At 42.2% G+C, this 13,217-nt stretch overlaps 1 protein-coding gene across 2 annotated transcripts in view; it reads right to left on the bottom strand.

The window, feature by feature from the left end:
- IRF2 (interferon regulatory factor 2) overlaps nucleotides 1-13,217 on the bottom strand; it is a 39,470-nt gene that overhangs the window by 1,765 nt on the left and 24,488 nt on the right. For both annotated transcript variants that reach the window (XM_062492826.1, XM_062492827.1), the window contains exons 6-9: nucleotides 11,611-11,657; nucleotides 8,967-9,078; nucleotides 5,981-6,145; nucleotides 930-976 (exon numbers count right to left, since the gene is read on the bottom strand). In XM_062492826.1, the coding sequence (XP_062348810.1) occupies nucleotides 930-976; nucleotides 5,981-6,145; nucleotides 8,967-9,078; nucleotides 11,611-11,657 (371 nt within the window). The remainder of the gene's footprint in view (nucleotides 1-929; nucleotides 977-5,980; nucleotides 6,146-8,966; nucleotides 9,079-11,610; nucleotides 11,658-13,217) is intronic.

Below are 13,217 nucleotides of genomic sequence, written 5' to 3'. Positions count from 1 at the left end.
CAGTGCATCCCTCATCACAGGGAATAAGTTCATCAAAGGAAGATGAGCATTCAGTTGTCTGCCCACCACAGATGCTGCAATGGTGTATTCTGTCAAAGGAGGTCTGTGGAGTCACTGCTGGCAGTCTACTGGAATACCACCCCAGCCAAAGCACCAGAGATCAGGTGGGTTTGCTGTGCTGTTATACAGGCGCACAACTGGTGGTCCTCCAAGAATGAGGATTCAGAGAGCTTCTGGTGGAGGCCACAGCAGGAGAGAGCCTTGCAAAAGGCCCTATGCAAAAATGCAGCTGAAGCCCAGGGCATCCAAGAGCCCTCAATGAGCTTCACTTGGCCTTTAAGTACACATGGAGATTGGTGGGTCTGGTACCTTGATGGCAGGCCCCAAAATAAAAGGCAAGTGGTGTTTTTGTGTATGTGCAGCTCAAGTTATTTTCCCCATTGATTCCTTTCACCCAGCAATACCCAACTGACTGCTCAGGAAAGCTTTCTGCCCCACCTACCTCAAACATTCTAGCTTCATTTCAGTCATACATATAAGCGTTTCCTCCAGTTATATGAGTTCAGGTGCCATTCAAGGAAAACATAGTGAGGGAGCTTTCAACCAAGATAAAATATTTGCTACCCATTGATGCATCACGTTAACATATAGCTGGCACTATTGATGGCTCTGCAGAACATCTTATTATAGAAATTAATCTTGTAGTTTGGACAGATGAGGAGAAATTAACTTGTAGAGATATTAATTCTGTAACAGTCATCCAAATATCTGTATCCCCTGAACCTTCCTGGTCTGCTTTTCTCCCCTGGCTATTACCAAAATTAATATTCCTCTGGTAGAGAGAGGTGAATGGAGAAAGGGGAAAAATATCTCAGGGCATGGATCTTGATACATTGGTCCAAAATGCTAAAAATCAAGAAAGCACTTACCTCTGCATTTTCTTCATCGCTTGGAACGCTGTCAGTTGTTTCACTTTCTGTCAAACAAAATAGAAACAAAAATGAAACTCACACTATTCTATCTATAGTAACAAATTCCAGCTCAAGAGGCCTGATGTAGGTCCAACAAGTGGAACCAAACAGAGTTAAGGCAAACAACTAGAAAACAATGGAGAAGAATGGAGACCCTGCCGCAGCAGGGCTAGATAGCACAGCTGCCTTGAACAACTGGGGTAAATTCACATTTTTATTACAGTTAACATGTCTATATTTTGGAAAAGACAGCAATAGAGAGGGAAGAAGTAGATTTGTGATTTATTGGAAGAATCTACAGCAAGCAGGGGGTGCCCTCTCTCCCTTGCCCCTCTATAGCCAGTCCAGGCCCCACAACCAGCAAAGTTCTGTCCAAATCTTTATCTCCCAGCAAAATCAGTAACAACTCCACCCTAGAGGAGATAAACGTGGTTTTGTTCCATTAACTGTTATCTGAGCCTGCCACTTCAAGGGTTTGTTGTCACTTCTGGGGCTTTACTGTACTGTTGATACACTCTGGTACAGTTGGAATAGTTTTGCTTTTGCTACCACACCCCAGCCTATTTCTCAAACCTTCACCCACCACTTGAGCAATACTACAGTCTCCAGCCCCATCACCTCCCCCCACTGCACATGGCCTCCCTCACCCTCATCACTTCAACCAGAGTACAAATACAGGGGCACAGTTCTAGCGGGACAGCCATCCTCCTGCAATTGCATCCCTCCCTTGCAGAAGAGCCTGAACTCCAGGAATTTTTACTGTATTTTCAAGCCTACATGTGCCTGAAGACATGTCTCCTACTGTCTGTGGGTCAGGCTCCTGGCCCACAGGTGTTTGAGACTGCTGTGCCTCAGATACCTCTGAGACAGGGCAGAAACCCCTCTTTTCAGTCGGCAGTGATGGCTGCTGCGTTCAGCACAGCCACTGGTTCCTCAGACTAATCCAGTGGCAGCCTGGATTGCAGGCTCCCTTCAGCTGGTGTGGTTTTGAACCACTGTGTCCTGTTTCCTGGGAGGATAGTAACCCTAGGCACCTATCAGGATACCAACACTCCTACCCCCACAGCAGGGCTGCACAGATAGGGCTCATCCACAAGGAACACAGAAATCACACAATTCAAGGAATGATGCAATGAATTATCATAGCAGGCAACAGAGCTCTAAAGCCCCAGTTTTCACTCTCAGCTCTGTATTATGCATTTTAGTCTGTGCAAACTGCTTTGCACAGCCCCTGCAAGTCTGCCTTCCTGGACACCAACCTCATGTTCTGCACTGGACATAACATGAGCTAAGAGCTCATGGATCGTGCCTTGTGTCCTTGCACGTCTTCAGAGGGATTGGCACTACCTTGCTGTCCTCTCAAGGCTTGGCTAAGCATTAGGTTTAGGCAGAATACTGTAAACCAATGGGCCGAATCACTGTTTCAGACCCTGGGATTGAAACTGTACCCAAAGTCCTGCTACTCCAGCCCAGCTACTCCAGACTGCTGCTTCCAAAGCCAGCCCCTCTCCTCCACAGCGTGCAGTAAGCAGAGGAGCAGTCCAAAACATTAAATCTAACTGCAGTGCCCTGTGAAGTTAATGCACTGCAGGGCTTCTCCTTCACTGACCAGGCAGAGAAAGATGTGCCAATGTGACTAAGTTGGCTAATTAAGCCATATTGGGGGGAGGAGAGGAAAAATTAATTCACACAAAGGAAAAACAGCCCTGAAGACAGAAACAATAGAAGAAATCCACGTAGAGACAAGTAACAGATATTCCTTGACACGAAGAAGCACGTCACAACAAAACAAGAGCGATGCAGCTGGAAAAGAATCCATCCTTGGTGTTCATACATAACAAAATGCTGAGCAAAAGATAACACTATAGTTACCAAAGCCAGGGAAGCTGGCCATGTAGGCATGGAAAGTTAGAGAGGTTATTTCTACCAAGAAGGGTATTTGAATTAGTGTCAAACACAACAGGCGGTTGAAAACAGCCTCAGTAACAAAAACCAAAAGGATTTCATAGACATCAGTGGATATATGAAAAAACTCACATGGGCGACTCATATCATTTGCCTGAGTAACCTCAGAAAGAAACCAGAGGTGTTTTGAAATAAACCAGATTTATGTAGGACAGCTGACATATTTGGCTACTTTTTTTAGTTGTTGTTTTAGAAGAGCTCAACTAACTGTTCCTGCACAGCTGCTATGGTCATACTCTTTCCTGCCATTCAGCCAGTAGCACCTGACAGAGCAAACCCACAAACACAGGGCCAAGGTTCCTGTGGTTTTATACAGGTCTGTGTGGAGCAAGACAAAGCACAAATAGTCACAGGAGTGTCCTAGAAATTTCAGGATTCTAACACAGACTCCTGTCCTCGCTCTGGTCTCAAGAGCAAATACATCCTTAAAAAAAAACAAACAAACAAGTGGTTCATAGAACAATTCAGGCTGGAAGGGACTTCAGGAGATCTACAGCCCAGCCTCTCACTCAAAGCAGGGCCAGCTACAGAACTAGATTGGGTTCTCTGGGGCCTTATCCCTTCAGTTCTTGAAAACTTCTGAGGATGGAGGCAGCACAATCTTTCTGGGCATCCCACTCCATTGCCTGACTATCCTTGTGGTGGAACAAGTGGTATTTTTTCTTATATCCAGCTGGACCGAATTTTTTGGTTCCAATTTAGCCTGTTGTTTCTCATCCTCCTACTGTGCACTGCTGTGAAGAGCCTGGCTCTGCCTTCTCAGGAACATCCCTGCACTAGAAGCAGCTGCTATTAAGTCGTCAAAACCATCTCTTCTCCAAGCTGAACAAGCCCCAGTCCTTCTATCTTCTCACAGAGAGGCCATACCCTGCATAGCCCTTCTCTGCACTTGCACCAGTTTGATTGCAAGTTTCTTGGACTGGGGAGCTCAAGACTGGATGCAGTACTTTTAAAGTAGTGCAGCTAGTGCTGAGTAGAGGAGGATAATCACTTACCTAGATCTACTGGCCATGCTTCTGGAAACTGGTGGCTCTCTCCATGGCTGAGGTGCTCTGGTGTCTCACACTCAGCTCACTGCCTATCCACATTTCTGCAGAGCTGCTCTCCATACCATCAGCCCCAGCCGCTATTGCTGCAAAAATCTCTTCCTTCCTACACACAGGACTTCATGTGTGCCCTTGCTAAATTTCATAAGGTTTCTGCTGACCCATTCCTGCAATCTCTCCAGGACTCTCTGGATGCTGGCTCTGCCCTCACACATATCGACTGGTGTGCCCTATTTGGTGTCACCTGTAAAGTTCACAAACATGTCTCCAACATATCTTCTGCTCAATGATATAGTAAATAAGGCTTGTCCCAGGACAGACACTTGCAGTACTCCACTTCTTGCTGGCCTCTAGCTACAGTAGCCAGGATCTTCAAGAGCTGCCCTGAGAGGCATTCAAAAGCTGCCAGTGGCATGCACTCTGTTATCTGAGTTTTGGGCTGGCCGGTCCTGGTATAAGTTCAAACAACTGAAGGCCACCAAGGTACTAAGACAGCATAAGGGGATAGCAGAAGTACTTCAATCATCCTTCATTTTCCTTATGCAGGCTGGTTGCAATGATTAAGGTAAGTCATTATTTCTTCATGTCAAGGTGGTCACCAGTCCACCCTTCTCTGTCATTCTAGTCCAAGAAACCACCATGACTTCCAGACAGAGACTTCTCTTTGCGTTTCAAGAATTTATATCCTATAGCTGAAGTTAAAAGATTGCATCATTGTCATATTCGCATAGATGGAAAAGTTTTCCAAGACAAATTTGTAAAGAGGAAAAATGTTTCAAAGGCCCTTGTCTCCCTGCTGCTAATAAACTTACTCATATCTCCCTGCCTTATGCTTTGCAAAGGTCTTCTAAATGCTTTGGTCATTGCAGACTAAACATTTTGGGAAGCATAATCGTTTATCAACATGTGTGAGACTAACAGTGGATACAATCCAAAAGAACATCATACTGTTCACTTGGTCCCAAAGATAAAAATTACTAAATACATACTTTATAGAAATGTGTCTGGAAGAAATTTCAGACTAGTAAGTCAAAGGCAAAACCATGTGTAAAATAATAAAATGCATGGAGAACAATTTATACTTAAATTTGCCTTAGAAGGTGATATTTGTGTTTCTACCCAGTCTCCTAAGGCTTGCAAGTTAGCACCATGTTAGAACAGAAAGGACAAGTTAGAACTTTTTCTACTTTCTAATGTGGCTTTCTCCTGCTTCCTATGAAATAAGGCTTTTATGTTTCTGGGGTCTCTGTATAGCATGTCCACATGTACACTTGTGTCTGTTCTCCCTTAAAAACATCTGAACATACTGTTAAACTTGGATAAGGGATAAATGAGTGCCAAAGACTCTTAACTTCCTAACAGTTACATGAAAATAAGGGGCTAGATGAAAAAAGAAACCTCACTGGGAGTAGGGGAAAGCCTGTTATCTCATCCTCTTTTTAGGTATCAGAGAATCCAGATGGCAGGCAGACGTTGGAAGCCAGATGTCCACAGCTCTGCTGCCTGAAAGATCACTTGTTATCAGTCACTACATGGCCCTTCCAGCCTGCAGCAAAACAGATCCCCCCCCACCTTGGGCCCTCAGCTCCATATCTTCATGCGCACCATTACTGCAGCCCTTAGCACTGCACACTGTGCTAGACACTGAATAAACATAGAGCAAAAAAGACCTTTGATCTTCAGTAAGGCAGAGGGCATGTCATTTGTACCACTGAAACCCCTCTCTAAAAGACCTCTGCATTATATATAAAAAAAGTTCTTTTTCCATTGGTCACAGGCTAAAACCTGCAGCTCACATTTTCAAACTCAGATCTGTCAAGTTGTTTTCCAACGAAATGAGCAGAGGACTGTGCATTTTTGAGTTTCATTAACAATTCAGAAAGCAGATGAGTATGCATTCCTGAATCTTCATTAGCTAGCCTGGAAGAGCCCTCTTTTCCCCAGTGTCTTCCAAACACTTCCAAAAAAAGGGGTGTAAAGTAATGTCAAGTTGCTTACCTGCATAGGATGAGACCGGGGAGATCTGTAGAGGGTACAGCTGGCTCATGCTGAGGGGCTGTTCATCACTTTCTGTTGTCACCTCTACCACCTGACAAACATCAGGAGGGTTGGTAACTATCACCTGCTCCTCACTGATGCCATCAAGGTGTGGCTGTCCTACAACTTGAGATTAGAAACAAGAAAATTGATTACTGATAACATCGAAGAGCCTGCTTGGTGTCTGACTGAGTCTTCAATAGTCTCAGCACTTTTTTCCATGCCCACCACCTGCTTTCAGGAGATATAAGTTTCAGTGAGAGTTCCAAAGGATATCTGTGATTCTCAACAAGCAGCCTGCCAACATCCCATGGCCTCTCAATGCTCTCATGTAAACTGTACAACAAAAGACCAGAACAGGCATGCAAAAACCTGGCCATGGGGTCAAGCAAAACACTGGGGGACTCTTATATACATGACATGAATCTATGAAAAATTTCTCTTCCAATTAGATGACTGTTCTCACTGACCCTTGCAATGCCATCAATGGTCTGTAGAAAATAAGCTGTACCTGCAATCCCCATGGTCTGTGACAGAAAGCTACAGTTCAGTCAGTTATTAACAGAGGGGTTTCCCATTCCCCCACACACATGATATTTAACACCAAAAGAGCACATGACATTTAATATCAAAGGAGCATTACTTATTCCTACAAAGTGAAGCAAACATGGATGCTTTCCAAGTGTCCTGAAATGCTTTGCAGATATTAGTTGTTCTACACAACCTTTTGAAAAAGGTTGACAAACCAAGGTACCAAGAAATTACTGAGCAAAGCAAAAGTATGGTGAAAGCCAGAAGCTCATTTATCTGAAGCTGCTTGACAGAATTTCCTCTGTCTTGTACAACTTGGACAACTCCTTTAATCCCAGCTGTATGAACACATGACAAACACATTAATCCAGCACAGAACTGAAAGCCAATGAGTTATATCACAAGAATGCACAGGGATGGAACAATCTCAGAGGATGGCTAACCTGAAACCATGGTTATCCAAGAGAAAGACTATAGGTATTCTTACACTGAAAATAAAACTTCAGAATGAACAAAAGGATAAATTCTGTACAAACACAATGCTGTGTTGTTCAAACAGTCAATTTTTTTCTTGACCCATGAAGAGAAAAACATGTAGGCAATGAAATACAACAGACCTTGCAATTATTCTGTTAAGTAACCTCAGTATAATAATTATTAAATTTGAAAAAGTCAAAAGATAGCATCCATTCCTGCATGAACTAAGAAAAATAAACATGAATGCACATGTCTATACACACAATCCACTCCTTCATTCTACCTTTAGACAGGGATTTTTGAAAAAGAAAAGTGACAGGTGTTTTTCCCAGGGAAAAGCTGCGTATTATTTTGCTTTGTGAAGTGCCAGGTAACCACTGGAAACTCTTCAAAACTTAGATGTGTATTTTAAGCAACAATGCCAGCAAAAAGAAAATTACATACCGGATAGACTTCAAAAGTTGAATCACTACAATTACGTTTCAGATATTTCCCCTCTATTTCACCTTTCCTGGTTCTGAAACAATCAGCTTTTTATTGAGTGTGGTGAGAGTGGTGCAAGAGCACACACAGTTAATTTTTTTATCTGGGAGAAACCAATATTGCGCAACCCACACAGGGTATAAGCAGGCCATCTGCACTGTTTTATCTTTTTCCTCAATACCTGACAAATTCTTACCCATCCTGAGAGATAAAATGCACAGCAAAAACTACTGCTCACTTGGCCAATATGCCACAGCTTCCAGTGAGCTGCATGTATGCCAAACTCTGCAAGTGCTGCTTGTCTTTCATCCCCTCCAGCTGATTTCCTGTCTTTCTGCAGAATAATTGTAATTTATTTTTCCTCCTTGTTTACATTAAAATCCTTTCTGCAATCCTAAATAACAGCTTCTTTCTCCAATCTGGATAAGCAGCACATCTCACATCTCAGTAATTAAACAACACTGGATAGCAGTTCCCTGCCTGATCCTCAGTCAGTGAACAGGAAGCACTTACAGCACTACAGTGCTATTCCTTTGAGTTATAACAGTAGGAGCAACAAGCATGTTCTAATACTCTTACAAAGCAACAGCTGAATAAATGAACTGCTACAAAGAGAGCAAAACTACTCACAAACTCCTCAGCCACACAAGCACTTTAGGTGAATGACTATGCAAAGCCCTGTGACCTAAGAAATGGGATCAAAAACAGTCACTGCACATTATTTCTGCCATCTTTCCAAGCAGCATATTACCATGTTTGTCATATTTAAAAGTGAAATTCTAGACAAAATGGTATGTGGGTCATATTACTAGGCACTCTTGCTGCAATGACAACCTTAGCCAAAAAAGAGCTGCCCAAAATCCAGTCCAATTATTCTACCAAGGACCAATTATTCATGTGCTGAGATGACAGCTAATTTCTGATGTACTAGTTTCTAAATGCAGTCTTTGATGATCCTTTTCATTAGCTCAGTGATGTTAAAAACTATCTCTGCTACTGAGGTATCAGTAAAAAGAACCAAATTTCTTTAGCCTGCTGGTTTGAATTCCCAAATAAAATGGTATTTTATACAAACCTCTTCTTTAAGCAATGGGAAACGGCCATCTGACTGCAGTTAACTTCCACATGACATTGGCTACAGTCTCCTCATGGCTGAGGAGTACCCTCAGTAGAATAAGTCCCCATCATGAGAAGCAAGCTAAGAGTGCTTGTAAGCGCTTTACTCTCAAGGAAACCACCCCACTGGCACAGTACTGCTCACTGTCTCTGCAAAGTGATGGGGTTGACCTGCAACCACAATCTTGAATGGCCTGAGAAATGGGTCTACCTGACTGCAACTGTGGCATTCCCTGAAGTGCAAAATGCTGATGGAAAGATAAGTCTGGCAGATCAAAAGGGTTTTTGAACTCACCTGTATGCTTAGTATGTAAAAAAAAAAAAGCATAGGAGTACTTACCTACAAAGTTCACTGTACTGTCAACTTCATTTTTTATACTGGAGGACAGGAAATAGTCAGAAGCAACATCATTTAGCCCATTCATCCCAAAAGATGACTCAACTGGCTCTTGCTAGAATGAAAACAGTACCATTGGGTCAGGATTGCTTTATTTGAAGAGACAGTTCATCTCTTTGTTCTGAGATGGTAATAAATCCCATCACTTCTGCCCACCCCTGCTCTCTGCAAGACACTGCCTTGGAACAAATATTTCTCTGAGAAGCCCAAGACTAATTCATTTCCAAATCTTGTGCTTTGAAATGAAAGTTATTTTTAGTTTTCAAATTTAGAGTAAGCCTTCTGAGAGCAAGAAAGTAGTAAGCCATTTACTACAAGAGATTAACATTTGAAACAAACAAGGAAGAAACACTGCTTTAAAACAGTACTCTATTTAATATTCATCCTCAGTCCCTTCCAAATATGCCCTATCTCTTTGCATTCTCTAAAAGGAAGCTTTAGTTTCTGTATAGCAATTACTAAATTCTAGCCTTAATTTTTCTCTATAGCAAGCCTGAAAGCAAACCAGAGTGTTTACACTAAATACAGCCTTTTAGATCACATCATAAACATTACCACAGGGGAAGAGCATTTGGAAAACACCACCTGTTCTACAAAGACTGAGCTTTCCATGAGATGCCTCTCTGTAAACTTGATATACTCAAGTGGGAATCTAAAAAATCCCTTCAGAGTAGACACCAAAAAATTAATTCCATTAACTCAGATTTCTTTAAAAGTATTATTCTATACCTTCAACTTCCTCCCTGGTACTGACTGTCTCACAGGTTTATTGGTTACAATGTCTAAAGTCTTCTATTCTTACTCTACTAGTCCTGCAAGGCTGCAAGTTCTCCCCTGCTTGCTGAGCCAGAGATACTCACACAGAGGTGCAGAGCTGTCCACACTGTGCTCATTTTCACTGCTCTAAAGCACTTCATCAAAGGCAGGGCTAAGGTGAACCTCAGGACCTATGGTGCCAGCCCATCCCAGTACTAACCATACAAACTGTAATCTTTGGGATAAAATACTGGGGGCACTGTGACTGTTTTTTTCTGGATGTCACATGCTGTGATTGTGATCTACTCAAAAAAAAAAATCGTCACTTCAACACAGCTTCTCCCTCTGCTGCTATCACTCCATTGCAGTTATCAGGCAAATCCTGGAGTAGCCTACCACTGGGCTCCACTAAGAGAGATTTTTCAGGGTAACTGTACAGTAATCAATTCAAAACATGCAACTTGGATCTCAGGAATTCACATCACCAAGCAAAGCACTTATAAGCAGCTTTCATGCTCAGAAACATGCATTTGCTTTAATTTACCTACTACCCTTCTTCACTACTACAGCCTTCAACATTCAACAGCCTAAGAGTAGCTGAGAACAGAAAGAGCACCTCTTTTAAAAGCAGGCCACACCTCTTTTAAAAGCCACTGCACACATCTGTCAGAATGGGGGGACAGACAAGAATTCTACCTGGTGCCAGCTCACAGCTACAAGAAGTAACAGTAGGTATCGCTGGTAGGTAGGTGTATGTGCTGGCAGGTGTATGTGCTGTTCTGCTCTGACCAAAGCAGTTCTGACCAGCAGTACTGACCAGTAAAAAGCAGTTTTACTGGCTCTCTCTAAACATCAGCTACCATCAGAGTCACTTTATAACAAGCACACATGGCTGTATGAGCCAAACAGGACAGTTCAAAAATGATTCCTTTAAGACAATCTAGAAGTCTACGCATTCTGACATGTCACTCCACAAATCACAGCTCCTGGGGCAACACTTGCCTTCCAAACCCAGTTTCAGTGGAGGACTTTTTCCCAGATTTCTGAGTTTACCTGGCCAGGGACTGCAGAGCCTGAACCCAGGCATGGGTGGCACAGCCCTTCACAAGTGAGCATAGCGGACCAAGTTGTCCTTGCACTGTAGACACAGTTGACAGCTCAAGGACACCAATTTTACTGAAAACTGAGAGTCTGAAATCTCTGATATTTGCTTTTTTTAAGAAAATCTGAAGGTGGACTAGCTCCTGCTGGTGTGTAATACTGACCACCTCGCAGAGGCACTTGGAAGAGGTGTGAAAGGTAGGAAACACTGTGCCTTGCAGGGACAGCAACGTCAGTCTGGGCCCATGCTCTGCACAAGCAGAAATTTCAAGCTGAAGAGCTTTACAGCTGAGGCCTTCTAACTGGCAAAATACAAGCACAAAGTGCAACTCTGACCCTTGCCTAAATAAAAATGAATTTCCAGTGCTTTATACACAGAAATTAATTGCTCCAAAAGGTAGCTCTATTGTTCAGAAGCATTCTTTCCCTAATTACTGTATTTCTCCTTACAGAGACAAACAAATGGCAAATGTATTGCTGAGGCTGCCAGTTTTCCAGCCTCCAGGCATTGTAACACAAGGGCTGTGTCCATCAATGACGTAAGTCACAGCTTTAACAGCCTTCACATTTCAAAAAAAAACAACCCCAAACATCCTGGGTAACTGTAGTTACTTAACCAAACCACAAGCATTCACAAGTACCCACCACAATATACTGTTGGGGCTATTAAAAAATATTTGCAACAGATTGTATTCACAAGCTCTTGCACTGTTAAAAAAACACTTCTTACCTTAATTTGTTTGAATTTGTCATCCTTCTCAGATTTTGTCTTTTTTCCTGCAACAACAGAAGGAAGATTTCATGAAGTCCTGTGTGCCATGAGTTATCCTCCACACCTTCTATATTTAACAACAAATAGCCCCAAAATGACACTCAAAATAGCAGGACTTCCTAGTAAAGGAAGAACATAATTAATTTTGCTTAATTTTACCCTTCCCTTAAGGCCTGGGCAGCAAAAAATTCACCTTTAGTGCTCTGGCTTTGTTTTTTAAAAGGCAACAAAAGAGAATCACTGTGGGACCAAGGAAAGCAACTGCAGTCAAAAAGTCAAAGTGCAAAATATGGAAGAACAACAAATTACAAAACAAGGCCTGTTTAAAAAAAAGGAAGGCAGAGAAAAACATTCTTAAAGGGAAGAAAAATCAAAATATATGTATTTCACATTTCTGACATTTTCTCTGTAGCTACAGGAAAAGGGAGATTGTTAATTGATTTAATGTGAAAAGAGATCACAATAAACTTCAACCAACATTTTTGTAAATAGTTGCAACCTGGTAGAGAAATGCATATTACAATTCAGGCAAAAGTGGTTTATGCAATCATGCCGGACTTGGGAATCCCAAAAAACATGCTTCATGTGACCCTCACAAGTTGTCATGTGTCTTGGAAGACCCCAGTGTTGCTGCCCCTGCTCTGACGTGATGTTGAAGCTCAGTCTTGCTGGTGCAAGCTCAGCTCTACCCCACTATTAGCACAGACTTGTCCCAGGCGTTTCTCCCATCTCTACTACATGACACCACAGAAAATTAGAAATGTTTGCAGCCAGATTCTTTTGTTCCCACTCATGTTTAGCCACATGCCACAAAAAAGGGAATGTGAAAATATATATGAGGCCCAAACTATGTCAGGGTTTTACAGTAACTGGACTTTCTGCAGAATTTTCTCCTGCTACAGCCCCCACTCCCAAAATCTCAGCTTTAAAAATGAAATTTTGTAGTTCCTAAACGAATCTACTGCCAAGGGACATGTTATGGTCCAGGGGAATATACCTAAATGTACAAAATTGACTATTGACAAGGGACTGGAAACAGTTTCAAAACAAATGTTCTACCTTTTGCACATTGATCTCCCTTTCACAGTATGATTCTGCCCCAAAAATGCCACGGTTCATCAATTCCAGTCACACTGACCTTAAACTGAAGATCTGCCTTTCACTTCTCAATCTAAGAAAATAGCAAGCTGTAGCTACAGGTGAACTGAACTGGATTTTAGAGGAACGCCATGTGTTTGGTTTGCAAGTTATTATTTCATCCAAAATTCTAGCCAACAAAGGATACCAGAGGACTAAGGAAACCACTGTTCTACTGCATAAACCAGTAAGGAAGCCATGTGAAACCTAATAAGCCCTAAATAAACCAATGTTTCTACTTCAAAAGAAACCCAAATACTCATGAGATTGACCTGCTGGTTAGGTCTTCTCCTGGCAGGCAGGAGATTTAATCCCTACATCTGGGGATTCACATACTTTCCCATTTCACCATTATCATGCTCTGTGGGTTGGTTTTTCATGGTCTTTGCAACTAACAATATGGTTTCATTGTTTAATGTTCTGAGCGG

The sequence above is a fragment of the Cinclus cinclus genome, chromosome 5 (assembly GCF_963662255.1).
Source record: "Cinclus cinclus chromosome 5, bCinCin1.1, whole genome shotgun sequence".
Taxonomy (NCBI): Eukaryota; Metazoa; Chordata; class Aves; order Passeriformes; family Cinclidae; genus Cinclus; species Cinclus cinclus.
This window is presented reverse-complemented; position numbering and strand designations above follow the sequence as displayed.